The sequence below is a fragment of the Sapajus apella genome, unplaced genomic scaffold (assembly GCF_009761245.1).
Source record: "Sapajus apella isolate SASKATOON/1434 unplaced genomic scaffold, GSC_monkey_1.0 scaffold65, whole genome shotgun sequence".
NCBI lineage: Eukaryota > Metazoa > Chordata > Mammalia > Primates > Cebidae > Sapajus > Sapajus apella.
This window is the reverse complement of record NW_022437005.1, coordinates 10,240,956-10,267,643: the sequence shown is the minus strand read 5'-3', so window position 1 is coordinate 10,267,643 and position 26,688 is coordinate 10,240,956. Positions and strand designations below refer to the sequence as shown.

The 26,688-nt window shown below is 46.0% G+C and overlaps 1 protein-coding gene across 2 annotated transcripts; it reads left to right on the top strand.

Annotated features, from left to right (window-relative positions):
- The first annotated feature begins 17,272 nt into the window (after nucleotides 1–17,272).
- CST9 (cystatin 9) lies at nucleotides 17,273–20,937 on the top strand. 2 transcript variants are annotated; one of them, XM_032248240.1, is made up of 3 exons: nucleotides 17,296–17,843; nucleotides 19,610–19,723; nucleotides 20,631–20,937. In XM_032248240.1, the coding sequence occupies exons 1-3, from the start codon at nucleotides 17,592–17,594 to the stop codon at nucleotides 20,718–20,720; spliced, it is 456 nt and encodes a 151-aa protein (XP_032104131.1). In that variant the 5' UTR covers nucleotides 17,296–17,591; the 3' UTR covers nucleotides 20,721–20,937. The 2 variants fall into 2 exon arrangements, with proteins under 2 accessions (XP_032104133.1, XP_032104131.1); XM_032248242.1 differs by lacking the exon at nucleotides 20,631–20,937 and having other exon boundaries at nucleotides 17,273–17,843; nucleotides 19,610–20,624.
- Nucleotides 20,938–26,688: the final 5,751 nt, after the last annotated feature.

Sequence of the window (26,688 nt, the reverse complement as noted above, 5' to 3'; positions counted from 1 at the left end):
AAAAACTCAAATGCCCGGCAACTGACGAATAGATAATCAAGACGTAGTGTTAGTATATGCATGCAATGGAAAACAACCCACGTAAGAAAGAATGACTTGATGACACCTGCTACAATGCGGAGCAACCTTGAAATGTTCTAAGTGAAAGAAGTCAGCAAGCCATGCTGAAGCCAGTCAGCATTTATACAATATGATTCAATTTACATGAAATACCCAGAACAGAAAAATGCATAGAGACAGAAGGTAGACTAGTGGCTGCCTAGCGCTGGGGGCGATGGAAGGCGGAGTGTCTGCTAATAGGAGGTCTCTTTGGCGGATCATGAAAATATTCTAAAATCAGATTGTGGATCTATTTACACCATGTTGTGAATGTACTCGGAATCACTGAATTGTATACTTTAAGTGGGTGAGGTATGTGAAAATTACATGTCAGTAAAGCTGTTAAAAAAGTTTTCATCCCAAAGCTACATTTTACCCAAGGCAAATGTTTGCTAATTTCCAGTCATGTGTTCCAGTCAAGCCTCAGTGAAATTAAACAACACCACAATTTACTCCAGGTACAAGCCAGTGTGGAAATGCCCCAAACTTGACCATCAATTTTCCACCCAACCCCCATCATCTCATTCCCAGGAAAAACTAAATGCAAGATGAACTCCCCTTGCAAGCTGACGTCCTAAGACATTGAAGTCTAAAGAAATCAGCCCACAATAAAATTCTTAAAGTTCACAAACAATTTTTCCCAAATTGTTATTTGTCTCAGCCTGAGGCTCTTAGTCACTGAAACACCTCAGCCTTAGTGCATGCGTCACAGGTGACAGCACAGTGCCTATGGCCCGTTTCTCACTGTGATTAGGCGTATTTTTTAAAGGTAGAGAATGCCACCAGCAGCAGCAGCACCAGAGATTTTGTGAGAGGTGAAAATCCTTAGGCCCCACCCGAGCCTGCTGAATTAGAAACCCCGGGGCTGTGGCCGAAGAATGTGTGTGTTCACAAGTTCACAAGCCGTGAGACAAAAATAGCAAACATGAAAAGCAGTGTGTGCTCATGCCTGCCTGCAGCAACATTTCAGAAAGCCCTTGATTCTGTGATGATGTGCATACAGCTGTCTGGAGGGATGCCTGGAAGACTAAAAGAGGAGAGATGCAGGGGCCCCGCATCTCTGGTCTGAGCCACTACAGTCCTTGAAAGATAAATGACCCAAGCTTGTAATCAGCTACTGCCCAGGGCTTGCTCTTTTGGGGGAGTTCCTGAAGAGGACTCTTGCATGCACACTTCTGATAGCTTTGGAGATCCTGCCACTGGACTAGAGACAAAACCTCCAGGACTGTAATTAAAAGGCTGGTGTGTTCACAAAGATTGCTAACCCAACAGGAAACAGAGTAGAGACTGCTCGCATGGACTGAACTAATGGAGGCCTGAGTGATTTTACGGCTTTTTGTTGGAAATATTGCTGATTCTTTTTGTTTTGTTTTTCAGAATCAGGAGGGTTTGTTGTTGTCATTGTTGTTCTTTGGGCTATTTATGGCCTTTAAGAATTAAGTATACCCTTGTAAATAGAATGTGAGACATAAAAAAAATGATACACGTCCCTGGTCTTTGCCTCTTCCTGCACATGAGATAATGCCCGCTGGGCTTAGTGGTGATGCTGTATAACCGGGTGGACCCTTACACCCAAACCTTCACGTGATTCTGCTTTACTGTAACTTCTGAGCAAGTCTGATGTGATTCTGCATGTACTGAACCTCCACACCTTGTATTGAAGCTGTGAGCGAAACCCTATTTTGGAGCAGTCTAATAGAATTTCTCTAAAGGGTTGCTCTCAGGCTGTAGACCTCTCTGTTCCTCAGTGAGACTTCTGAACACAACTAACTTTAATTATTTTCAAGCTTGATTTTTTTTTTTTTTAGCTGATGAAGCTATGGTAGACAGTCTTCTTTGACCCTGTGGTCCCCATGTCCTGGTGTTCACGCCCCTGTGTGGTCCCCTCCCCCGAGAATGGGCTGGACTTAGTGACTCCCTTCTGATGGACAGAATGCAGCAGAAATGATGAGGTGCACTTCCAAACCTGGTTATGGAAAGACTGGCGTTCATCCTGGGTGCTGTCTGACCGTTTCTCAGGTCACTAACTGCTGTGTAGCAAGGACATTCAGGCAGCCTGTGGAGACAGACTCACATAACAAGGAACAAGGTTGCCGGCAGGCCGGGGAGAAAACGTGAAAGCCGGCTCCCTACCCAGCCAGCCCAGCAGAGCCTCCAGATGAGACTGCAGACTTATGGGAGACCTTGAGCTCGGGGTACTCAGTTGAGCTGCACTGGATTCCTGACCCACAGGAACGTGAGATAATGAATGCATATTGTTTTAGGCTGCTAAATTTTGCGATAATTCATTACACCACAACATGTAACTAATTTACATGCCGATGATTCTGATGCAGGCTAAAATTTAAGAGCCGGCTTTCATTTCAGGAATGGTCCATCACCAACTGAATCAGTTTCTCACTCTTCCCCTGGCCTTCCAGTAAGGCTCAGGTGATTTCTGATGATTTCACTAGCTCTTAGGTCCCTCCCGTTTCCTAACACTGACAGGGCTTGTGTTCCTCACCAGACTGAGTGCTTTCCTCCCTTGCTTTCGGTTTCTCCTTGTGTTCAAGCCCCATTCCTTCCCTCTTCCTGCACGGTCCGCCGCATTTTGCACAAGAGTTATCGTACGGAGGGAAAGAAATCGGCCACTTCCAGTCTGCTCAAGTCATCTGATGTTAAACAGGCCCTGTTTATTCCCTCGCCCTGAGTGGGATGACGGTTTTCCATCAGAATGAGCCCTGACCTGATGCCTGTGGCTGACTCCCCTTTGGTGGGTCCCACCTCTGCTCACCCTCTTACTTTCCTTGAGTTTGTCAAGCATGTCTTCTTGGAGCTGAATCCAGCCTGTATCTTCACCTACAGTGTCCGTAAAACCTCATTAACCCCCAGTGGAGCTTCGATGATTTCAGGTTGGTGAAGTTGGTCAGAAGACCTGGCCTGGTTGCGAAGACTGTGGTTCTCACTCCTGAGGGCACAGAATGAGGCAGGATAAGGAAGGTTAGGTTCATCCCCTTGTGTGAAGCCCAGTGGGCTCCCTTCTCAACAGGCTCTTTCACTTGCACCCTCACGTGTCAGCACCTAACTCTTTTCCAAGGTAAGCAATCCCACATGGTACCAGCCAAACACTAGACTCCTACAAGTTCCTGATACCCAGTACAGCTGGGAAGGAGAACAAAAGCCCCTTGGTCATGGTGCAGCTTCCCCAGTCTTCAGCCAATCCAAATCCAAAGCCCAAGAGGGTATTAGCTACAAATTCCTACCTTGACGGGAGGACTAACAATCTCTCTGGGGTCCCACCTGTACAAGTAAGCGCAAGGTTTAGCTCACAGTGTCCTTTCCCTCATCTTAATAGTGAAAAACACATTCCTAGGTAGAGACTTTATGTGCTAATGATGCATGCGGTACATGTTAGAGCATGTAGATGCTGACTGCATGCACCAACCACAGGTCCGTCTTTGCGTACGTGACCTCGCCAGTATTTTATGAATGTGTATGAGCTGCTCCCATAAAGGGAATTCCCCTTACAGCACTAGCTGCTGTTTTTTTCTTTTAAGCAGTTCACTCTGCCTCTTGGAGCGTAGCTTTTGCTTTGCAACAAACTTCTTTGCCTACTTTTACTTTGGATTAGTTCTTAAATTATTTTGTGAGGTGAATTCAAGAACCTGAACCAACAACAATAAGAATCACCTGGAAGTTTTGAATAGATGCTGATTCACAAGCCCCATCCAGACAACCGAAGTCACACGCCCCAGCTGGTTCCAACAGTTGTAGGAGGCAAACCTTCAAATGTTCTTACTGGGAGTCCTCTTTGTGCAAACCTAAGAGGATCCTCCCAGATGCCAGCAGTTCCCTGGATCCTACCTGCACGCCGCCATCCCCTCGAGCTGTCATTGGGGTCTGTCCTCTGAGACCACCCTTCTCTTCATCAGTGAGATGCCTGTGGCCCCAGTCACCTTTTTGTCTTTCTTTTTTTGGGGGGCAGGGTAACAGGAATTTTGTTTTGTTTCTTTTTGTTTTTATTTATACAAATGTATGGGGCACATGTGAAATTTTGTTGCATTTATATAAATGCGTAGTGATCAGGTCAGGCTGTTTAGGGAGTCCATCACCCGAGTACAATATATTTTTGTTTAACTATGGTCACTCTATTCTGCTGTCAAGCATCAGATGTATTCCTTCGATCTAACTGTAACCCACTTCTCTCCATCCTCCCCCTTCCCTGAATCACCCTTCCCAGCCTCTGGCATCTGTCGTTCCACTTTCCACTTCTATGTGATCAGACTTTTTAGTTCCCACATATAAGCGAGAACATGCAATATTTGTCTTTTCAGGTCTGGCTTATTTCACTTAAGATAGTCCCAGTCACTATTTCTAATTCAGCAATAGCTTAGGTGTCTCTCACTTTTTGAGCGCCCCCTGCAAGAGAAATTGAATTCAGGTTGGTCCCCATCTCCCTCTCTCCCAGGCTTCAGAACTGCATTGTGCTTTGTGTCAAATTGGTCCTGGTCCTTAAATTCATAGGGAAGTGTCTCTCTTCTTGCTGAATTAGTCAGTGTATTGATATGGTTTGGCTGTGTCCCCGCCCAAATCTGATCTTGAATTGTAATCCCCATAATCCCTGTGTTGAGGAAGGGACCTGGTGGGAGGTGATTGGCTCGTGGGGGCAGTTCTCCCCATGCTATCTTAGTGATAGTGAATTCTCACGCGATCTGATGGTTTTATAAATGTTTGACAGTTCCTTCTTTACACACACTGTCTCTGCTGCTGCCATGGGAAGAAAGTCCTTGCTTCCCCTTCCCCTTCTGCCATGGTTGTACATTTTTGAGACTTCCCCAGCCTCAAGTCAATTAAACTGTGAGTCAATTAAACCTCCTTCTTTTATAATTACCCAGTCTCAGATATTTACCTTTTTTCCTTTTTCGAGATGGAGTTTCATTCTTGTTGCCCAGGCTGGAATACAGTGGCTCGATCTCGGCTCACTGCAACCTCCACCTCCCAGGTTCAAGCAATTCCCCTGCCTCAGCCTCCCAAGTAACTGGGATTACAGGCACCCGCCACCATGCCCAGTTACTTTTTGTATTTTTGGTAGAGACGGGGTGTCACCATGTTGGCCAGGCTGGTCTCGAACTCCTGACCTCAGGTGATCCACCCACCTCAGCCTCCCAAAGTGTTAGGATTGCAGGTGTGAGCCACTATGCCCAGCCTCAGGTATTTCTTTATAGCAGTGTGAGAACAGACTCATACATGTATTAACTCGGTTTCTCCAGAGAAAGAGAGCAATTGGATACACACACACACACACACACACACACACACACACACACACACACATCTATATAGAGAAAGACATTGCATCAATAGGAGATATATATATATATATTATGTATACACAAATATAAAGTTGTACATATATATGAAATATATGCATATTGTGTTATATACATATATTAAGATAATATATTTATTAAGAGAATGATATGTGTGTATACGTATGTAAAGAGATTTATTTTAAGGAATTTGTTTATGTGATTGTAGGATCTGGCAAGTCCAGGATTTGTCAGTCCCGCAGGATATGTTACAGTCTGAAACAGACTTCATTTTTCTTCTGGAAATCTCAGTTTTTGCTAAGTCCTTCAACTAACTGAATAAGGTAAACTACATTATCTAAGGTCATTTTCTTCACTGAAAAATCAACTGATTGTACATGTTAACAACATCTACAAAATACCCTCACAGCAACACACAGATTGGTGCTTCACCAAACAACTAGCGCCCCGTCCTAATCAAATTGACGCAAAAAATTTAGTCATCGCAGCTGGTTTCCTCTCTCTTGTTTTTATTTTTAATCTGTTCCTGTTTTGAAAGTGAAACTGAAGCATGTTTCCCAAAATGCTCCTGTTCCTGCTTAATTTCCCAAGCAAATATTATTCGTAGGAACAGAATGTCCAAAGCATGGGCCCTCCCATTCACCTTCCCCGCCTTTAACTTTTCAGTGATACCACTGGGATGAGCATACGTTCTCTTCATAAGGAAAACAGGGCATGGGCAGTGGAGCTCAAAGCCTCTGTGGCTACAGCCCTTTGCTCTCAACTCCCTGGCCAGATATGACTCACTCGGCCGCACCCCGCTGCCAACAGGCCAGGAACTGGTGTCCTGGGGGACAGTACTGGGCAGAATCACAGCTCAGTATTTCCGTTGTTAAAGAAAGGAGAGAGAGCAGGTGGGCCCAACTTTTATTCACTTAAGTAAAAATACAAGAGTGTCTCTGACTTCTATATTCTGTAAGTTATATTCATTGTTTATGAAATGAAACAGAGCTGACCTTATGTGAATGCAAATTGCACCATCACATAGATGTGATTTTTAAACTCAAGCAGAGAATCTCCACCTTCATGAAATACCTTCCTGCTTGAATCTGTCCTGGACCCATTACCTTGGGCTATGCACTGTCTTCTCCAGGGAAATACCCATTAAAATGTTTCTTCTCTCCCCTCTTCCAGCCTCCCAGCTCCTTCTAGCACCACCTCTTGGTGAAGGGCTCAACACGGAGCAGCTGGCAGGAACGTGGCTGCCCAGTCCCAGGGCCAGCATCACAGAGCAGAGATGCGAGTGGCAGGTGTTCAGCCAAGAGAAAGCAGTCCCTAGTCATGGAACAGTGTCATCACAAAGACTTGTCATCTGTTCAAGAGACACTTATGAATTTAAACTTCCATCTTGCACGCAAGCAGATTCAGAATAGCCAAAGCAATCTTGAAAAATAAAATATAAACAAAGTTGGAGTTCTCACAAATTCTGATTTTAAAACTTATTATAATGGTACAGTAATCAAAACAGTGTAGTACTAGCATAAAGACTATGGAATAGAATAAAGAGCTTGGAAGTAAACCTTCACATATATGATGGAGTAATTTTTGACAAGGGTATCAAGACCAATGGTGGGGAAAACACAGTCTTTTCAACAAATGGTATTGAAAAAAATGTGTATTCACACGTGAAAAGTAAAGCTGGACCCTTACCTTATACCAGATACAAAAACTATCTTAAAATAGATTAAAGACCTAAACATAAGAGCTAAACCTATAAAACTGTTGGAAGAAAGCATAGGAAAAAAATCTTCATGACACTGGATTTTACAAAGATTTCTTTGATATGGCACTAAACACATAGGCAACAAAAGAAAAACTAGATACATTGGACACATCAAAATTGAAAACTTTTACAGCTCTAAAGACACTATCAAGCTGGGCACAGTGTCATGTTCCTGTAGTCCCAGCTGCTTGGGAGGCGGAGGCAGAAGGATCACTGGCTCAGGAGTTTTAGATCTGTCTGAGCAACATAGCAAGACATCGTCTCTAAAAATCATAATAATAATTGTATTCGTTCATTCTCACACTGCTATAAAGACATACCTGAGACTGGGTAACTTATAAAGAAAAGAAGTTTAATTGGCTCATGATTCTAAAGGTTGTACAGGCTTCTGCTTCTGGGGAGGCTTCAGGAAACTTCCAGTCATGATGGAAGGTGAAGGGGAAGCAGGCACATCTTCACATGGCTGGCAGGCGTTGGAGGAAGTTGTGACACACTTTTAAACAAGCAGCACTGAGGGGATGAGGCTCAAACATTAGAAACCACCCCCATGATCTAATCACCTCCCACCATGTCCCGCCTTCAATACTGAGGATCACAACTCTGCTCTGTGATGCTGGCCCTGGGACTGGGCAGCCACATTCCTGCCAGCTGCTCCCTGTGGGGCCCTACACCAAGAGGTGGTGCAGAAGGGAGATTTGGGTGGGGACACAGAGCCAAACCAATGTAATATAATAATAATAATGATAATATAAATCCAAAATCAATAATAATATAATATAAATAATAATATGAGATCCAAAAGGGCGCAGGTGCTATCAGCAGAGTGAAAAGACAATGCACAGAAAAGGAGAAAAATATTTGTAAATTACATATCGGACCAGCGGTTAATATCCAAAATATATAAGGACCTCCTACAACCTGACCAAAAAAAAAAAACAAGAGAGCAAACAACCTGACCAAAGACAGGCAACAGGCTTGAATCAGTGCTTTTCCAAAGAAGAACGTGCACGGCCAGTACCCATGTGAACAGACACTTGGCTTCACTCATCATTAGGGAAACACAAATCACAGCCGTAGTGAGATACCCTGTTACACCCACCAAGGTGGGGGTTGTTGAGGATGTGTAAAAATTAGTACTCTTCTTCACTGCTGGTGGGAATGTAAAATGGTGCAGCCACCGTGGAAAATGTGTAACAGTTACTCAAAAAAATAAAAATAGAACTACCATTTGATTCAAATTCTACTTCTGGATATATAGGCAAAAGAGAGAAAGCAGGGGCTCAAGCATAGTGTCTGCATATCCATGTCCAGAGCAGCACTGTTTATTCATGTTGGCAAATGGAACCAACGCAAGAGTTTGCTGTGGATGATGAGTGGATTAACAGAATGTGCTGCACACATACAACAGAATATTCAGTCTCATAAATGAAGGAAATCCTGACATTTGCCCCAACATGAATGGACCTTGAAGACATTATGCTAAGTGAAATATGCCAATCACAAAAACATAAATACTGTCTGATTTCATGTATATGAGGTAACTCGAATAGTCAGATTCATAGTGACAGAAGGTAGAATGGTGGCTTCCAGGGGCTGGGGGGAAGGATAATGATAGCTATTGTTTAATGGGGCAGGGCTTCAGTTTGGGAGGATGAAAATGCTCTTTAGACAGATGGTGGTGAAGTTGACTCAACAATGTGAAAGTACTTAATGCCACTGAGCTATAAACTTAAAAATGGTTAAAATGGTAAGTTTTTTATTATATATATTTTACCATTGAAAACACCTTTATATTAGGCCAAAGTACTTTTTCCCTCGGAGTCTTGCATTTGTCACATCCTTTTCAGTAGTTATAGGCACGGAAGTCTCCCTTTACGCCAGGAAGCATTTCCTGATTGGAATTTCTTTCCAAGAATTTCCAAGATTGGAATGGGCAGAGCCTTCTAGGGGAAACCATCAGGGTTTGGAACATAGATTTACCCCCAGGCAACAGACCCTACTCTTTTCATGCAGGGTCCCGCTGGGCTGGATCCAAAGGAGTCCCAGTGAGGGGCAGGACCGATGCTGGGCTCTTCCATTGAGAGGAGTGCTTTCAGTTCTCAGAAGCAACCACAGCTGGGGAGAGGCAGGGTGCAGGCCGGATGCCCTGATGGACAGGTGTCCGTGCAGTAAGTGACTGAAGCCCTGCTGTGCGTTGCTCTTCTAGGGATGCATTCATTGAATCAAAGGATCCTGGGCCAGGAGAGCTCAGAAAGACCCTTGGATCATCCACCCAGTGGCTTCCAAAGGCCAGCCTGTAGGAGGTGCCATGGCTGTGAAAGACCTGGCTCCCAGGCCTCACTGCAGACATTGAGTCTATCTGGTCAGGCTTCAGAATCCATACAAACATCTACGGATTAAGCTCCCCAAATGGCTTAGATGGGCAGTCAGATTTGAGAATTGTTGACAGGAAAAGGCAAGTCCACTGGAAGTATTGATTTATAATTTGTAGTTGGAGGATTTCAGGTTGAGTCCTGCAGGGCTCTGTGGTCTCCCCGTCTATAAGTAGTCTTTGGCTGTCTCTTCCAGGGCCCAAGCCAACATGGGGACCAGCCACACTTCCAGGACTCTGATACCCTTCTAAGGACAAAGTAAAACACAAAAGTCCACCTGACCCAGGGCTGAGCTCAGTGCTCTGAACTTTCACCAAGGAGTCTTTTGTTGTTTGTGTTTTATTTTTCTCGTGTGTGTGTGTGTGTGTGTGTGTGTGTGTGTGTGTGTACGCAAACCAGGGTGAGTAAGCATTGCTGTAAATTCAGTTTTTCTGAAACAATCCTGCAGTCTCATGAGAATGTGCAAGCCCTGTAGAAAAATACTCTGAAACAGAGCGAGGAGCAGAGAGATGGGGTGCAGGCTTGGGAGCCCTGCAGGCACATTCTACAGCCTAGAATTTGACTTCAAAGACTCTAGCCTTAAGCTCTTGAAACATGTGGCAGTTCATGAAGCATCCCTCATGATTATCTTAGACCCTTTAATCTGGTAAACCTAAAAACAAGTGCCACAAATTTCTCCCCACATGACCCACTGGGTTTTCTAGGAGCTTCCCTCCTTCTCAACCACTCCCCATCTGAGTGTCCACGGTGGAACACCCCCTAAGGAGCAAGTCCCCTCACCCCACCCAATCCTTCTATCCCTGGCCCCCAACCACATCTTCTGAGCCTGATAGCTTCTGTTTGAATTCAAGAGGATGCAAAAAGAGTTATAAAAAAAACACCTCACTTTATGATTATCAAAGTAATGTCTGCACATGATAGAAATTGCAGATGAGCTTAAGACAAAAAGCAAAGTCTCCATCTGCTCCAAGCCTCTGTTTCATTCCACAAGAGCAGGTTACTATGTTCCAGTTCTCCTGGTGTCTTACCTCACAGCTTGGCTAGACCATAGGCCAAAGGCCTACCCAACAATAACTGCATTTGCCCATTTCAGAGAATATGTGTCCAGCCTCTGATATCAAAGATCACAATCGACCTATCCAGGTATAACCCCACCTCCAATATTCGGTATTTAGATTTAAATATTTATGTGGGTTATCTTTTATCTTGGACCACTATATACGGACGTTGAAGAAATATATTCCAAATCTAATCCCTTAGCCTGAAATCACATGGATTGTGGCGAGGCTTAAGAAAGATATTAACGTTTCAAGAATCACTGATGTGTCTGGAAAAGTAAAGAAGGTGGAAAATAGACTGAATAGGTTTTTGTCCCCCCAAAAGGAAGTATTATCTCTGGCATTGGTTTACTGCTTGTGGTTTCAAAATAAGTGCCAATGTTGGACATTTGAGGTTGATCTCTAAATAACACTAATTGAAGAAGTGGAAAATTTGGCTGAATCAAAGGACAGTATTGCAAGAGATCCAAAAGGACTCTGAATGGAATCACTCCCAGGAGAAAGCAGCCGTTGTCCATGCCTGAACAACCACTAAAGACGCAGAAAGAACACGTTTGTCAAATTGGCCCAATCTAAAGAGAATGTTTTAAAAGAAGTAGAGGTAAACATTGCCCAAAACTGTCAAAATGGAAAGGACTGAGAACACTACGACAGTGTGCAGAGTGGTCAGAGGCAGGACAGCCCCAAATACCCTCTACAGAAGGGCTCGCAGTGACAAGGGGCCATTGTGACAGAAAGTAGAGTCGTTGGCATGAAAGGTTTTGTGGGTCTCAGCTGATGATTACATCTGGCGCTTATCCCTGGTTTTATTATAAAATAAAACTTGCTCCCAATAGAGAAAAACAGGAGCCCAGAGACTGTTTTGACCTTAGAATGAGGATGGGGGGTGGTGGGTCTTCTAACAGCAAACAGTCAAATCATACTGTAAGAGGTCACACGGTGTGACTGCATATGACCTCTCAGCTAAGCTTGATCCGAAACCATAGGCAAGGAAAGGGGGCTTAGGAATACTGAGGTACATCAGGTTTCCCAGCTGCAGGGAAAAACACTGGACATGAACCCAAGTGTCTCAGCACTTTAAAATGAAGCCTGGGAAAGGAGTTTGGTTTTCAGAGCCTTTCGAAGAGACAATCATTATATTTAATTCTCCAGAAGAAACTCTCTTGCGTTCTGATCCCAACCTGACTTGAACCAAAAGTCTAAACTCAAAGCCAAACAGTAAACGCAATCCCATTTCTGTGCCTTGTCTACACCGTCCCAGGGAACCTGGTAATGGCTGACTAGCCATGGAATCCTCTGGTCCTCTCCTTTGCCTGCCTACCCTGGTGGGAGCTTGGATATTTGGGCCCCTCCTCAGCTCCTCCGCCACCTGCCTTCTGAGAAGGTTGTTATCAGCAAGCCTGGCTCCTGCGGGACGCTCCCCCCAGAACCGGTGGCGAGAATCTGCAGCACAAACACCATTTCTGGAGGGCCTGGTCCTGCTGGGGCTCCTGCCAGTGCCTTCTGCACATCTCCCCACTCATCTTCATGACAGCTCCGTGAAGGAGATACCACGAGAGTCCAACTACACGATTGTGGAAACAGAAGCTCACATAAAGTAGAAATGTGCCACCAGGAAATGCAACTAGCAAGAGGTGCACTTGAGACCTGAACTTGCAAGTGCCCAACTCCAAAGACCTCGTCAACTCCTGCTTTGCCTCCTCTGTAGGGTCTATAAACCATATGAGTCATCTAAAAACTCCAGTCTGTACAAATGGAGCCAGTAATGGTACCATTTCCTTGCAATCAGTCAAGATCACCCCACTTATCCCATCTCCAGTTCTGCACTCCCACCTCTCAATGATGGACACTCTTCAGGACAAGGGCTTGTCTACATCAAAAGGGTAATTTCAACTTCCCAGGAAGACAAGCTGCCTGCAAGAACAAAACTCATGTTCTCAAGGAATGAGGGAAGGGGGTGAGCTTGCAGGGGGAGGTGCTTGTGATGATAACAGTAACATCAATAATGATGGCAATACATGAAGCCTTTCCAAAAAGCTGGGATCCAAACTCAGACCATATGCCTCAAAGAGAGGATCTTAGCACAGAGCAGCAGCCCGAGGATGAGAGGGTGTGGCCGGGAGTCAGGGGCCAGAACCAGGGAGCAGACCTCATGTATTCTAGCAGGCAGGGTGCAGGAAGTGTGCCTAGCCCTGGGATGCACCCAAGCTGTTTTCTACCTTTCCTGGCCAAGATCAAACAATGATCTTCTTAGCCCAGGCCTGTGCCTCCTTCATACAGCCAGTACAGTGGAAGAGAGACCCAAAGGCAACCAGCGTGTTTTTGGGAAATGGGACTATGATAGAAATGCTGTTGGAATCAGAGGGTGGAGAATGAACTGCTCGTCATCAGTGCTGGAAAAGCCAGCTGTGCACGCAGGCAGTGGGAGAGTGGGTTTACTGTGGGATCCTGACCTCACACCACACACACTGAGCCTCCAGCTGGATTACACACCTACATGTGAACAGCAAAAGAACGAACATGGTGAAAGAGAACATAGAAGAGCAAATGAAAAGATTGTTAAAATAAAAAACACAAAAGCACAAACCCTAAACAAAAACATTGATACATTAAACTGTCGTCAATTTTTAAAAAAAGTCTCTATGGTGAAAGAAATCAGGCCACATGTGGTGCTCACTCCTGTAATCCCAACACTTTGGGAGGCCGAGGAGAGAGGATCACTTGAGCCCAGAAGTTCAAGACCAGCCTAAGCAACATAATGAGACCCCATCTCAAAAAAGAAAAAGAGAGAAAAAAGGAAATCATCGGCACAGCGATCCCTAATAAAGCCACAAGGAGGTTACCTCATATGTCTGCGTTTTCTTCCAGGTGCCTACCCTGGAGAAACTCTCATGCATATGCACACGAAAACCCAAAGGTGCAGGTGCGCGTTGCAACCCCAATTTAAGAGGAAATGAGTGGAATCAACCCAGTGCAAAGTCAAGTCTGTAGAGATTGCTTTAATTAACCACAGTCTGTTAATTATCATCATGAGTGCCTGACCCTGCAAACTCCACCCCATTTCACCATCCCCAATTAAATCGTGAAGGACGCAATTAACCACAGTCTGTCAGGACAAGAGCCAAGTGATTTAAGCAAAACAGTGATAACGAAGGAGCTAGAGCCGCAAGTGTCCACACAGGTGAATCTCACAAATACAATTTGAATGAAAGCATCAAATTGTAAGAAATGCAGTCATTACTATTTATGCAAAATGTTGAAAATAAGATGTAACAATAAACACCATTTTGGTTGAGTGCCTCCATGTGAGGCTTTTAAATGAGTCAAAGTGCGTGGAGCGCCTAAGGCAGTCTGCCCAGCAGGAATGAGGCTGGTTTGAATTCTAGTCATTGTCAGCATCCTGAGAGAGAAAGCAACACCCGCTTGTTTAAGCCACGGGGTATCTGGAGTTTCTATTATGTCGAAACCTACATTTCAGTTAGTAAAAGTGGAATTGTAGGCTGAGGCCAGGGATTCCAGACCAGCTTGGGCAACCTCGTGAGACTCCATCTCTTCAGAAAATGTTAAAAATAAAAAACAAGTGGTATTATAACATTTTTTTACTGTTTTATTTCTATTAATGTTTTTTAAAAACTTACGTACTTACGAAAGAAAACACTGGCTGCATTTGATGGGAAAGGATTCGGTGGGGAGCACAGCACAAGCTTAGCAAAGGCCAGCAAATGGGAGGGCTGCAGAGGGCCACTGGGGCAGCACCTCCTCTTCAGAGCAAAGCTCCCTGGCCCAGGGCAGCACCCCTGACCTAGCCAGGGCGAGGGACCTGCGGGACCCACGGAGGGAGGAGAAACAGCCCATGGGACTTCAGATTTGCCCGAAGCACGAGTGACCTCTGATTTAGGCCTCATATGTAGCGATAATGTTTGTGTTTTTATTTCTCCTTTTGTCGTTTTGAATTCAATTATTATTCCTCTTTTTCAGTTTAAATTTGCCATAAGTCTGTATAAGATTAATTCCTTAAATTATCGAAACTCAAAGTCAGCTGAAGACTGAGCTAAGAAGAACCCCCCTGGTGGAAAAACTGGAGGAGGGGAGGGAGGCGTGGAGAAGGCCCTGGAATTTGCGGGCACCCCTCAGCTGCCCCTTTGATGGGTGCTGTGGCAGCTGGCACTGGATCACTCCTCTGGCCTGGGGCTTCCCCTGCCCCTGCTGTCTTCCTTTGATCTCCTGGACACCACCTTGTTTTCCAGCGCACTGAAACCCCAGGGAATGCTGGCTTGTCTGGGGAGCTTCCCAGGGAAAGCAGGAGGCATGAGGAGGGGACTGAGGAAGTGAACTGGAAGCCCAGCAGGCCATCCTGAAACGGGCAGGCCGCGCTGAGCCTGGCCCAGCTGGAAACAAGCAGTGAGCAGAGTCGTGCAGGACCTTCAGAGGATGTGGCTGAGTAGGTGGGCAGTGAGGGACGTGAGCCTGACCCTGGGGAGAGCACCCAGCCACAGAGTCCATGGGAGCTGAGGAGAGCGTCCTGTGTCCCGAAGAGTCAGTGGGCTTCCCCTGGCCCGCCACCTCATGTTCAGCTTCATAGAGAAGGGTCAATGGCTTGGTCCTGGTCGTGGCTAGCATTCTCTAATCATTCAAAGCAATGCGTTCAGAAATACAAGGGCTCGGTTCCCCGAAAGCAGGTCCATTTCAGTGAGGAGTCACTGGGACCTTCCTATGAGACCACACGGGAGCTCGGTGCCAGCGCCAGCAACACAAAGAAGGCAACACACAAGTCCCAGCTGCCCTGGAGACAGACAGGCCAACGAGGGCCCAGGACGAAGCTGAGTGAGACAGAACTCTTGCAAGGGGCCTCAGGAGAAAAAGCCTCCCAGGCCTGAGACCTGGGGACAGCCCCGCAGAGAGCTGTGAGCTGTGGCTGTGGGCTGGCCCACCAGGCCCTCCAGGCCCTGTGGTTTCACTCTGGCCTCAACAACATGTTGACCACGTCCTTGGGGCTCCACGACCTTTATATTCCCGTCTCTCTCCACCTGGCAAGAGCAGCCACCCCAGGCCGCTGGGGATTCAACCAGAAAATAGACACACTTGTAAGGGTCCACGGTGTCTGCATGCCTGTGGTCCCACGTCTGGGTGTCTCCCCCTCGGCTGAACAGTGAGGACAGATCTAGTGCCCCGGAGCAGATAACACTGCTCATGTAAGAGTGAGTGTGGGCACTGCCTTGGAGCGCACGTGGATATCTGCCCTCGGAGTGGTGGGAGACCCACTGGCCATTGGCAAGATGCCCCAAGTTTGCTGGCCCCTCACCTTGAAAGGTGAGAGTGACCTCGTGGGCATTGCAGGCGTCTCTTCAGACACTCGCAGCTATCCAGGTGGCAGGATTCTAGTTCTCACAGCTCCTTATGGCCCGCTCATCCCAACACCCACGAAGGCATTTCTGCCATTGCCGACACCCCCTTCCCACCCCCACATGCACCATCACTCTCCAGCTAAGGAACCACATTGCTTTAGCTTCAGCTGCAGTCCCAGTGAGCTCCACGCCATCAGAGGACGGATGCAGCCCCCTTGGGCGGCGTTTTGTGACACATCCGGCTGCTTCCTGGAATGGTCACATTGAGTGGCTTTTTCTTTGCAAATGGGCTCTAGAAACAAACAATTATTCTTTATCACCAGCCATGCTGTCTGAGCCTGTCCCCCATCCTGTGTGCCCCGCCAAAGCCAATCTCATCCCCCGACCTCCGTGGCCCTCCAGGTGAGTCACTTCTCACTGTGGTTTGGTCTGTATGCCCTCCCCAGGAAGTATTCTGAACCTACACCACCGCAGGCTTCAAGGCCGGGAACACCACCATCCTCTGGAAGCTGGTGAGAAATGCAGGTTCCCCGGCCCTGCTCACAGCTTCTGGGTCAGAATCTTTGGGTGGGGGAGCCAGGAACTTGCATTTTAACATGACTTCAGGGGATGCTGGTTTCTTCTGAAGTTTACAAGGAGCTGTGGATAAACATCGAAGGCATGTTTCCCGGGGACAAAGCTTTAATTAAGTCTGGCCTGGGAAGAGCCCCGTTCCCTGCTGGAGTTGGAGACTCTGAGGGTCTTGGTCCTCAAGACTGTGACACTGAGCTGTGCTGGCTGTGGCCACAGGAGGGCACCCGTGACAACCAAATGGGCGCACCTCAGCCACCCCGGGGCGTCTTCTTCCTCTCTCAGGCTCTCCAGTGCTCCAGCTGCAGGCGTCCACCCGTCCTCCAAAAGCCTTTGAGGGATGGGGGCGGCCATAACCAGCCAGACCCCGGCCCAGCACTTGGCAGCGCGTGCCTGGGCTGGGAAGCTGCCCTCGGGGAGGCACAGAGAACAGGGTTGAGGACGCCTGCTCTTGGTTTCCTGAACCCCTGTCCCCGACCCTCAGGCTGGTGCCCCCCTCTCGAGACCTTTAGCGTAGGGGGAGGGGATGGGGAGGCAGACACCTCCCGGACTCCCTGCCTCTCTCTCGAGAGGCGCAGCGTTTTCCCGAGCTCACCCACGACCCTGGCACCCACTGTCACCCTTTCTATCCTTTTCACCTCTGCCTTTCCACGGCTCCGCCCCTCCCATCCCAGTCCACTGCTGTGTCCTGGGGTCCCTGTCCACTCAAACCTCTTACACTTGTATTCCAAGGTCTGACTCTGGGGTGCCCCGTGGAGGTCTCCTTCTGCCGTCGGGGGTGCTGGGCCGCTGGGGCTGGGGCTCATGTCCGGGGCACCCTCTCTCCCATTGCTTGTCCTTCCCAACCCACCTGCCTGGGTGTTCACGTTCCTCTACCCTGAACAGGAGGTGATTTAACAGGCTTTGGCGGAAGGAAGCGTCTGTATGGGAGAGACAGGGTGTGGGAGAGCCATGAGGCCTGGAGGAGGCGTTTCTGCACCAGCAGGTCAATTTAAGGGCCAGACTTGAGCCCTGGGAGGCTTCAGTGGACACCAGGGCTCTGAGGGGCAAAAGCAGGGGCTGTTGGGCCCTGCAGCATGTTGGGTCCGCAGAGGAGGGCTCTGCCCTGGGCACTGTCACTGCTCCTCATGGGCCTCCAGCTGCTGGTGACCTACGCCTGGTGTTCCGAAGAGGAAATGCGTAGTGATAATAAAATGGTCCAGGATCCTATGTTCCTGGCCACAGTGGAGTTTGCCTTGAACACTTTCAACATGCAGAGCAAGGAGGAGCATGCCTACAGGCTGTTGCACATCCTGAGTTCGTGGAGGGAGAATAGCAATGAGAGAAAGGTTGGTGATCACATCCTCTTCTGGCCTGTCCTTCTCCATCTGCCCCTAAGTGAGGGACCAAGGCATCTGGTCTGGGAAACTTGGTTCACCATCTGCAGTCCATACTTGGGTAGTCCAGACCTAATTATGGTAGTTTCAGTTCTGGAAAATATCGAACTCAGAGATTGTTTTAAATTAGGTAAATGTCTATTCACATGCAAGATGTATTTTTCAATCTTCATGATTTTTATGACATTGTATACCTGAAGAGTGACTTCGGAATAAGGACTTCTAAGGAGATGAAGCTGACAGGAAGGGAAAATGTCTAAAGAGACTGAAATACTCTAAGGTCATAAAATGAAAATAGAAAAGCACACAGAGGCACAGGACAGTGAGAATTTGGGGGCAATAAGGAACACCATCAGCCCCAAGAGGCCGCTGTGAGAGGTCAGTTCTCTATTTCCACCTTCCCTGGGCTCCTCCTTCTGTCTTTTACACTCTTCCTCAGTCAATGGTCCTTCATCCTAAAATGCTTGCCTTTTTGATGAAATCATTAATGCAGTCGGGAGTGCACAGTTCCTCTGGGCCGCAGGCATGAACAATTAAAATGCGCTCCTAATGGAGCACTTCCGGTTTTGGGGGAGAAGGAGCATTGGCCTTCCTTTCTCAGCACCAGGAGGCTGAAAGAAGGGCAGACAGTCTCCAGAGCTGCACAGAGCTGAAGCTCTGCAAAGACTCTGTGCAAGACCCTGGCTGGTGCTCTGCCACCTGGGGTGGAGTCTTCACTGCTGTCCTCAGGATCGCAATGCCTGTACAGAGGAATTCCCCTCCTTGCTCATTTGTTGCCTCCTCCCAGGAGAGTTAGAAGCCTGATGCACCAGAGGGGCATCTGGTCAGGTAATGGTGTCTGATAAGATTCATGCTGGAACCTTGGAAGCCTCCGAGATTGAGATTGGCCAGACCTCCTGCTTCTGTTTTCCCAGAGCTTTGCTTGATTCTCTAAGACCTCAGTGTAAGCCTCCGTTCTGATACCGTTAGAATAAAATCTAAGCTCCTTACTATGGTCTGTAAGTCTCAAATGACTGTAAGTCCTAAAAGCCTTCCACGTGGCTTCCTGGATGTGGCAATCCCAGAGTCAGTTTGGGGGCTGGGAGGAATGCGTGGATGGGGAGGGAGGGTATGGAGTGGAATGAAATGGAATGGAGTGGGAAGGCGAGCAAGGAGAACGTCAGTGTGCACTCTGCAATAGGGCAGATGGTGTTGCCTGAAGCCCTTTTCCTAGGGTTTGTGCCTGCGTGTAGTGAGCGCTGTAGGTCCTTTTTCTTGCCGGAGGTCAGGTGGAAGGTTTGACAACAGGCTGTAGATGCAGCTCCCTCTGCCCCAGGGCTGAGGGTACCCTGAAAACTCTTGGAGAGCCAACACTCTCCTGGACATGTGGCTCTGTCCTCCGGGAACGCAGCTGCAAGATCAGAGGCCTGCTGAGAGTGATGCTGGAGTCTCACCGTGGGAGAGGGGGGTGGGTAGAGGTGGAGCATGTGTTAGTGGGGTCTGACTCAGCCTGCGTCCTCCCCAGCCCCACCACGCCCACCCACCTGCTCTTTGCTGTTACCTCCTCAGTCTAGAGAAGATCCTGTGTTTTACCTCCAGGGAGCTGATGCCAGGCCCATGGGCAAGCTCCCAAATGCAGTAGGGTGTTGGGGCCTCTCCTACACAAATGACACCTTCACTTGCAGCTACTTGGGGGCAGGAAGACAGTGCGTCCACTTTATCTTTTTTTTTCCCAACAGTGGCGAGGTAAGATGGCGTTCTCCATGAATCTGCAACTGCGCCAAACCGTATGTAGGAAATTCGAAGATGACATTGAAAACTGCCCTTTTCAAGAAAGCCCCGAGCTGAACAATGTAAGACAGGGCACCAGCTTCTCTCATGTCCACAGCTGAGGATGTTGCGTGGGATGTGGTGTGGGCACAGGAGCAGCTGATAAAGCCATTCTGAGGGACAAAGGCAAGTGAGCCCACAGCAGGCTCTACCAGGCTGCCTTGCCTGTGCCTTAGTGGGGAGCCGTGAGGCAGGAAGCCTAGGGGTCTCCTTCACTTTCAGGCTCCTGGCCAATCTGGGTTTCCTTACTTTGCCCTCTGACACCATTGCAGCTGCCTGCACGTGGGCCACGTGGCCTTCAGAACCTTCTCTCTGGTCTTCCTCTCTACTTCTTCCCTGTCTTCTAGAGAAAGATCCTGGAAACAGTGGTGACAATGTCTGTGAGTGCTATTCTCAGGGTTTTCCTACCCTGCCCTAGGCTCAAAAGCGGTGGAGGCTGAGAAGAAGCCCCCCTGCCTCACTCTCAGGCCCTGCTGAGCTGCAGCACCTGCTCTAGGGGACAAGCGCCAAGCGAAGCCTGGCTCTGGGAAAACTCTTCTCATTCTTAGTCAGCCCCCTTACTGTAAGATGAACAAATAGGTAGCTAGTGGCCTCAGCCTGGGAATGCTTCCACGGGGACAAAGCGTTCTCCTGCTGCTCTTGGGTGCAGAGATCACATAGGGACATCCTGGGGTTCCGCTAAGGGCCACTGGCTGGAGGAGGAGGCATGGCACAGGTGACCCTGGCTAAGGAGGGAGCCTCAAATCATAATGCGATTCAGGGTTGGCGTCAGGCTCAGGCTAGACCTGAAGGCTGGAGCCATGTGGCTCAATTGCTGGCCCCGGGAATGGGCAAGGTGGCGATGGAACCCGTGTTGAGAGGGGATGCCACGAGATCCCCAAACCTCCCCCACCCTGGCCCTGCTGCCTCTTCCTGTGCTTGTTCCCTCAGACCTTCAGCTGCTTCTTCACTGTGGAAACCATGCCCTGGAAGACATATTTCGAACTCCTGAACAAGACCTGCTCAGAGGGTCTCTCCTGAGTGGAAGCCACTGACATGCCTGGCCACACGCTGTCCCCTCCTCTACGGACACCAGCTGTTCCCAGGAGTTGACTGTTCACATCAGTGGCTGAGCAGCTCCTTGCATATGTGTTCTCTCACTTTGCAAGTGTCTGAGGTGTTACGGCTTGGCATTTTAGAAACATCTCTTTGTCCAGGTTCTTCCTGTAGAATAGGTCATTAAACATCAGCATTTCCAGAAGCTTCCTGTGCCATGTGCTGGAGAAAGGGGGCTGGGCAGTCGATGGAGTTCCTCTCAGAAGGGCAGCCTGTTTGCATCTGGATCGGTGGGGTCTTCCCTCCCTTAGGACCCTGTGAGCCAGCTCCAGGTGGCACTGCCAAGATGAGTCTGAGCTGCTGTCTCCAGGCGCATGGCTGATGATGGCCCACGTGGCCAGAGGGAAAATGTCTGTGGTCTTCCGGGGCACCCAATGTGCACGATGGAGCAAGATAGGGCCTCTGGTCCCACTCAGCACACTCAGAGGGCATCTGGTCAAGCAATGGTGTCTGATAAGATTCACGCTGGAACTGGCCAGACCTCATGCTTCTGCTTTCCCAGTGCTTTGCTTGATTCTCTAAGATCTCAGTGGCTGCTGCTCTTGAGGGACCCACCACCTTTCCTGGTCCGTGGAAGCTTGGTGGGTAGAGGAAGGACTTCTAACCTCACCCTTATAAAGTTGTCCTGGCATGCAGAGCAGCAGCATCTTCTGGAAGAATCTTAGAAATATCCAACTTCAGGGCCTCTGACCTTTGGAAAATGCATCTGCCCTCTCACAAATCCCCAGGAATGCAGAAATCCCCTGAAAATGCAGGATTTGCAGGAATGTGCACCCCCAGGGGATGCAGCGTGAGATGCACGGGCAGGCTGGATGCCACTAAGACCCTGGCCAAATCACCTAAACCGGAGGTTGGCCAAAAAAAAAAAAAACAAAAAAAAAAATTCTGAAGAAGCCAGAGAGTAACTATTCCGGCCTTTGTGGGCAAATGGTCTCTCTCAACTACTCAGCATTGCTACCATATCTTGAAAGGGACAGTAGCCAAGCAAACACATAAGATTGGTAGTGTTCCAATAAGCGTTTGTTTACACAAACAGGCAGTGAGCTGCTTGGGCCTTGGGCAGTAGTTACCAGTCTCTAACACTAAGCCTCCTCTGGTGCCCGAGATGTACCATGCTACCAGCTTCCACACCAGCACCTGCGTCTCCCCCAGCTTCGCTCAGGTGTTAATCTGTGCAAATGGGCTCCATCAGCAGAGCACACTCCAGGTTTGGAAGAGGTCAAGTCTGAGGGCCACATTCTGTCACTGGAAATGAGCGGTGTATGTCTCAGTCTTCTCAGCTCAGGGCACCCAATTCAGAGTTGAATTTTTGGATTTACATCCCAGCAGGATATACTGCTGTGGTTCAGAGTCTGGCCTCTAGAAAGAAACCATCACATTCTCCAGCTAAAAATTAATTACTCTTTCTGGACAAGACTTAAGTTTCTTTTCCATAAATATGCCTTCAGCATTTATCTGCAGTTACTTGTGAACTTCAGAGGGACTAGAATATCCTGAAGGCAAGTTCTAAATACCCTAAACCCAAGTTCTTATTCTCCCTATCCCCCAGGAATCTCCCCACTAGGCCTTGGCAGGCCCAGGGAATTTGTGTGTCTCACCAGCTCCCCTGGGACAGACACGTTCCTGTTCACCAGACCACACTTTGAATGGTGCAGGTTCAGCAGACATCATTGCAGTGTTCGTGCAGACCAAACCACAAGTGAGAAGTAACTCACCTCAAAGGGCACTGGGGTGAGGCTGAGAATGGTTTCTTCAGCACACATTGAATTGGGGAAGGGGTCAGAACACTATGCCTGATTGTAAAGAAAAAGGAGAGTTTCTATTGTATGTATATGGTTATTGCTTTCTTTTTTTTTCCATTTATTTTATTGGATTTTAGGTTTTGGGGTACATGTGAAGAACATGCAAGATTGTTGCATAGGTACACACGTGGCAGTGTGATTTGCTGCCTTCCTCCCCATCACCTATATCTGGCATTTCTCCACATGCTATCTCTCCCCAACTCCCCACCCCCCACCATCCCTCCCCTATTTCCCCCCAACTGACCCCAGTGTGTAGTGCTTCCCTCCCTGTATCCATGTGTTCTCATTGTTCAACACCCGCCTATGAGTGAGAACATGCGGTGTTTGATCTTCTGCTCTTCTGTCAGTTTGCTGAGAATGATGGTTTCCAGGTTCATCCATGTCCCTACAAAGGACACAAACTCATCATTTTTGATGGCTGCATAATATTCCACGGTGTATATATGCCACATTTTCCCTGTCCAGTCTATCATCGATGGGCATTTGAGTTGGTGGTTATTGCTTTCTTATAGGCAATGTGCTCAGAGATTAAACTATTGCCCAATGTTACAATGTCCTCTATTAAAGCAAATAATAGGTCATTATCATGAGGTTGCTTTTGTACTTGGAACTCTTTCTTAAGTAAATCAAAACTTAACTTGGAGGCATTTCTCATGGCTGACTTATAAATTAAAACCTAGCATCAATCAATCACAAACAGCCAGCCAGTTAGTTACATAACTAGGGACCTCTGATCACAAGATACGCAAATAAGGCAAACACCTAGGACCAGGAACATCACCATTCCCTGGGTGCTGGTTAGAGATGGGATTTTCCTGGCCCCGCCCACACCTACTTTGTCAGTATCTTGGGAAGTAGGGTAGCTAAAACTTGGGTTTTAACATGCATTCAGGCGATTCTGGTGTCTGAAGTTTACAAGTGCCTGCAGATAAATGTTGAAGTCATTACACCTATCATTACATCAAGCCCAAATAAATCTAGTTAAGCCAATCAGATAATTTCTTTACTTTGCTGCCTTGTTTAGCCTGTGAAACCTTGCTGTTTATGCTACTAGAGAAAAGCTTTCTCAATCTTTTCCAGTTTTGAGTGTTGCCCAATTCATGAATTCTTCTTTGCCCAATAAACTCTGTTGAATTCACTTTGTCTGAAGTTTCTCTTTAACAATTTCATGTCAGATGTGGAATCCTAAGACAAACCCCAGCAGCATCTATGAAAACCTACTACCCAAGCCAAGGCACCAACTGAGCCATGGTGCTCTCTTGCTGCAGCTGGAAAGTGGGGGTGAGTTTCCTTCCAAATAGGAGCTCCAGAAACTTGCATTTTGACCTCGCCAACTTTGTTTGCACATTTCCTTAGCCAGACTCCATTCAGAATCAGAACGGATCCAATAAATAGCAACCCTGAGACCAATTAGAGCCCTCAGGTAGGTATTTTCTGAAAATTGATTTCTCCAAAGAAAGGAGCCTGGGACTCCACTAGCTGGGATACTGGTTAATTTCATGTCTGATAATTAGGGACCAGGAACCTTTATATTTTTGGACAAACAAGTTAACCTTGCTAAGGACAACTTAGAATGACAGCATTCACACAGGGAAGTTTTAATCTTGGCAATATTGTTCATTTTCAAGGTGCAGTAGAAATGAATCCAAAACATCTAAAAGCAATACCATCAATAATAACAAAATAAAAAAACAAAACTAATGGAACAATGGGTTGTAGCTTTCATTAGCATGCAGAAGCTCCTAAATAATAAAATGAATAAAAACTATCTTTCTAAAAGTTTCCTCTCAAAAAAGAAAATCAGAAGTCTTTAAAGTTTTTTTCCATATATATTAGTAAAAAACTTTAGCTTCTTAGCAGGCAATTTTGTTCCATCCGTCACAAGCACAATTCGAATCAAGATATATTTTATAAACTTGTGAGCTTTGTATTATTGTACCTGGCACATAAGTAAAGTTCTAAAGTGAAAGCTATGCTATTCGCTTCTGTCTGTACGTTTCTGTGTGTTATATGCATATGTTATATGTTCCTACCTCTGGATGGTATTATCAAAATTAATATAAAAAGGAGCTCAATTTAATTGGCTTAAAGAAAAATAAGCACTTATATAAATGAAACATTTACTAAACTCATAGAACAATAGGAACTACCGTAAAATATTTTCCCAGTTCATGTGATCTGGAATAATTTTTCAGTAAAAAAGAATCTAGTTTATGTTGGTTGGTTGAATTAAAACAGGCATTTCTTTAGAGTTGTCAGGATTAAATATGCAAACACACAATTTTATTCTTCATAGGTTTACTGGTCATGGGAGTTATGTAATGTCTACCAAAAGTTTAAGATTATTAAAGTATGCATTTGACTAAGAACAAATGTGCAAGTCAAAGCATGGTGTCCATTGCTTCACGTATCTCAAGCAGAGATACAAAAAATGAAAAGAAAAACATGTGTTTAACTTTTTAGAATTCTGGCTTTTATGATGGCTGCCTAACATGCACATTCTTTGAAAACAGCTAAAAGAAAAATAATTTGATGATGGCTAGACTTGTTTGGTGTTACAAAATATCTAATCAGCTTCTCAAATCTCTTTTGTACTTTTTGGGGTTTTGGTAGCGAACTTAAAGAATGTGTATTAATTGAATATCTAGATCATTTACAAATAAGATAAAATATTAAATATTATTTGGTAAATGCAAGATTTCTGACTTTTGGCTTCTTATTACAAAAATATTAAAAACATTTGGTCATTTAGTAAACATGCCCTATGCCACATTGAAAAATGATACCACGAGGAAGCAGATGCTGTGAGAAATGATCAAATAATATTAACTTACAGAATGCTCATATGTCACAAGCCATTTACTCTTGCTTACCCCCTAGTTTTCACTAGAAATTCAAGGTACAAGTAATTAAGAGTTATAACTAACATATGATAATTAATGATGGAAATAATAAGAGAAACAACTTTGTATGTGGGACTAGCAAGACAAGTTTTGGTAGGTGAAGCCCTGAGATATATGCAATGTGTTTTTCTTTAAAGAGAAAGGCTAATTTTTTTTGACCTAAAGTAGAATGGTTGGTTTTTCCATGATGGAAAAGAGAAAGCAGATAGGATAAAACCGAACTGATAGAAAAGAAGCTGCAGAAGGTTTGTGGAAAGAAATCTTGGAAAAGAAACTTCATTTGTGATAAAGTTTGATAAAATTTGAAATAAATTATTTATAATTTTGTTTCATTGATCATTAATATCAAAAGTATGCTGATGTAACACTAGAATTTGGTCTCCTATGTTAAAATGACAAGGATATCTTGGATTATTGGGATGCCCTAATATGAAATTGTGAGGTTTTTTTTTAGCTTTTTAAGAATTCTAGCTAGGAGACAAAGATTATGTCTTATCAAAACAATTTACTGTGTTTCATGTTGTCTTTTGTCAAGTCTTTAATTACTTAAGAAAACCAAAACCTCTCTATTGAAAGAGCCAAGGTTTCACCACAACAATGTAACTTTCTGTATTTGCCTTTAAAATCTATTCATCACTGTCTTGAGTAACAGTATTTTGTCACGGTGACCCCATATCCTATTTAATCAAGTATTCAAGCAGCAAAATTTTTGACAACTTCCCAAAGTCGAATTCTATTTTTTGTGTGTTTTTAAATTTTTTTTGTTGCTTCTTTCTTTTAATTTTTAATTTTTTTTTAAAGTTTATATCCAAAATCAAATTCTAAACTAAGTCTTGTGACCTTAAACTAACTTTGGGACTTTCCAGCTGGTCCATGTCACATCTCCAAAGAGTTTGTTTTCTCTCCTTACAAACAATAATAAACTAATTAGGCTTATTTGATATTTTAAACTGTATAAGAAGCGCTGTAAAATAATAAAAACCTCAGGTGGAGCATTTCCACCACTAGCTGGATCATTTGAGCACTTACAGTTGAACTTCAATCAGTTGCCACTCTCAGTGGGATAGCAATATGTTCTTTTATATATATATATATATATATATATAGAGAGAGAGAGAGAGAGAGAGAGAGAGAAAGAGAGATTGGGCTTCTCTGTGTTGGTCAGGCTGGTCTTGAACTCCTGACCTC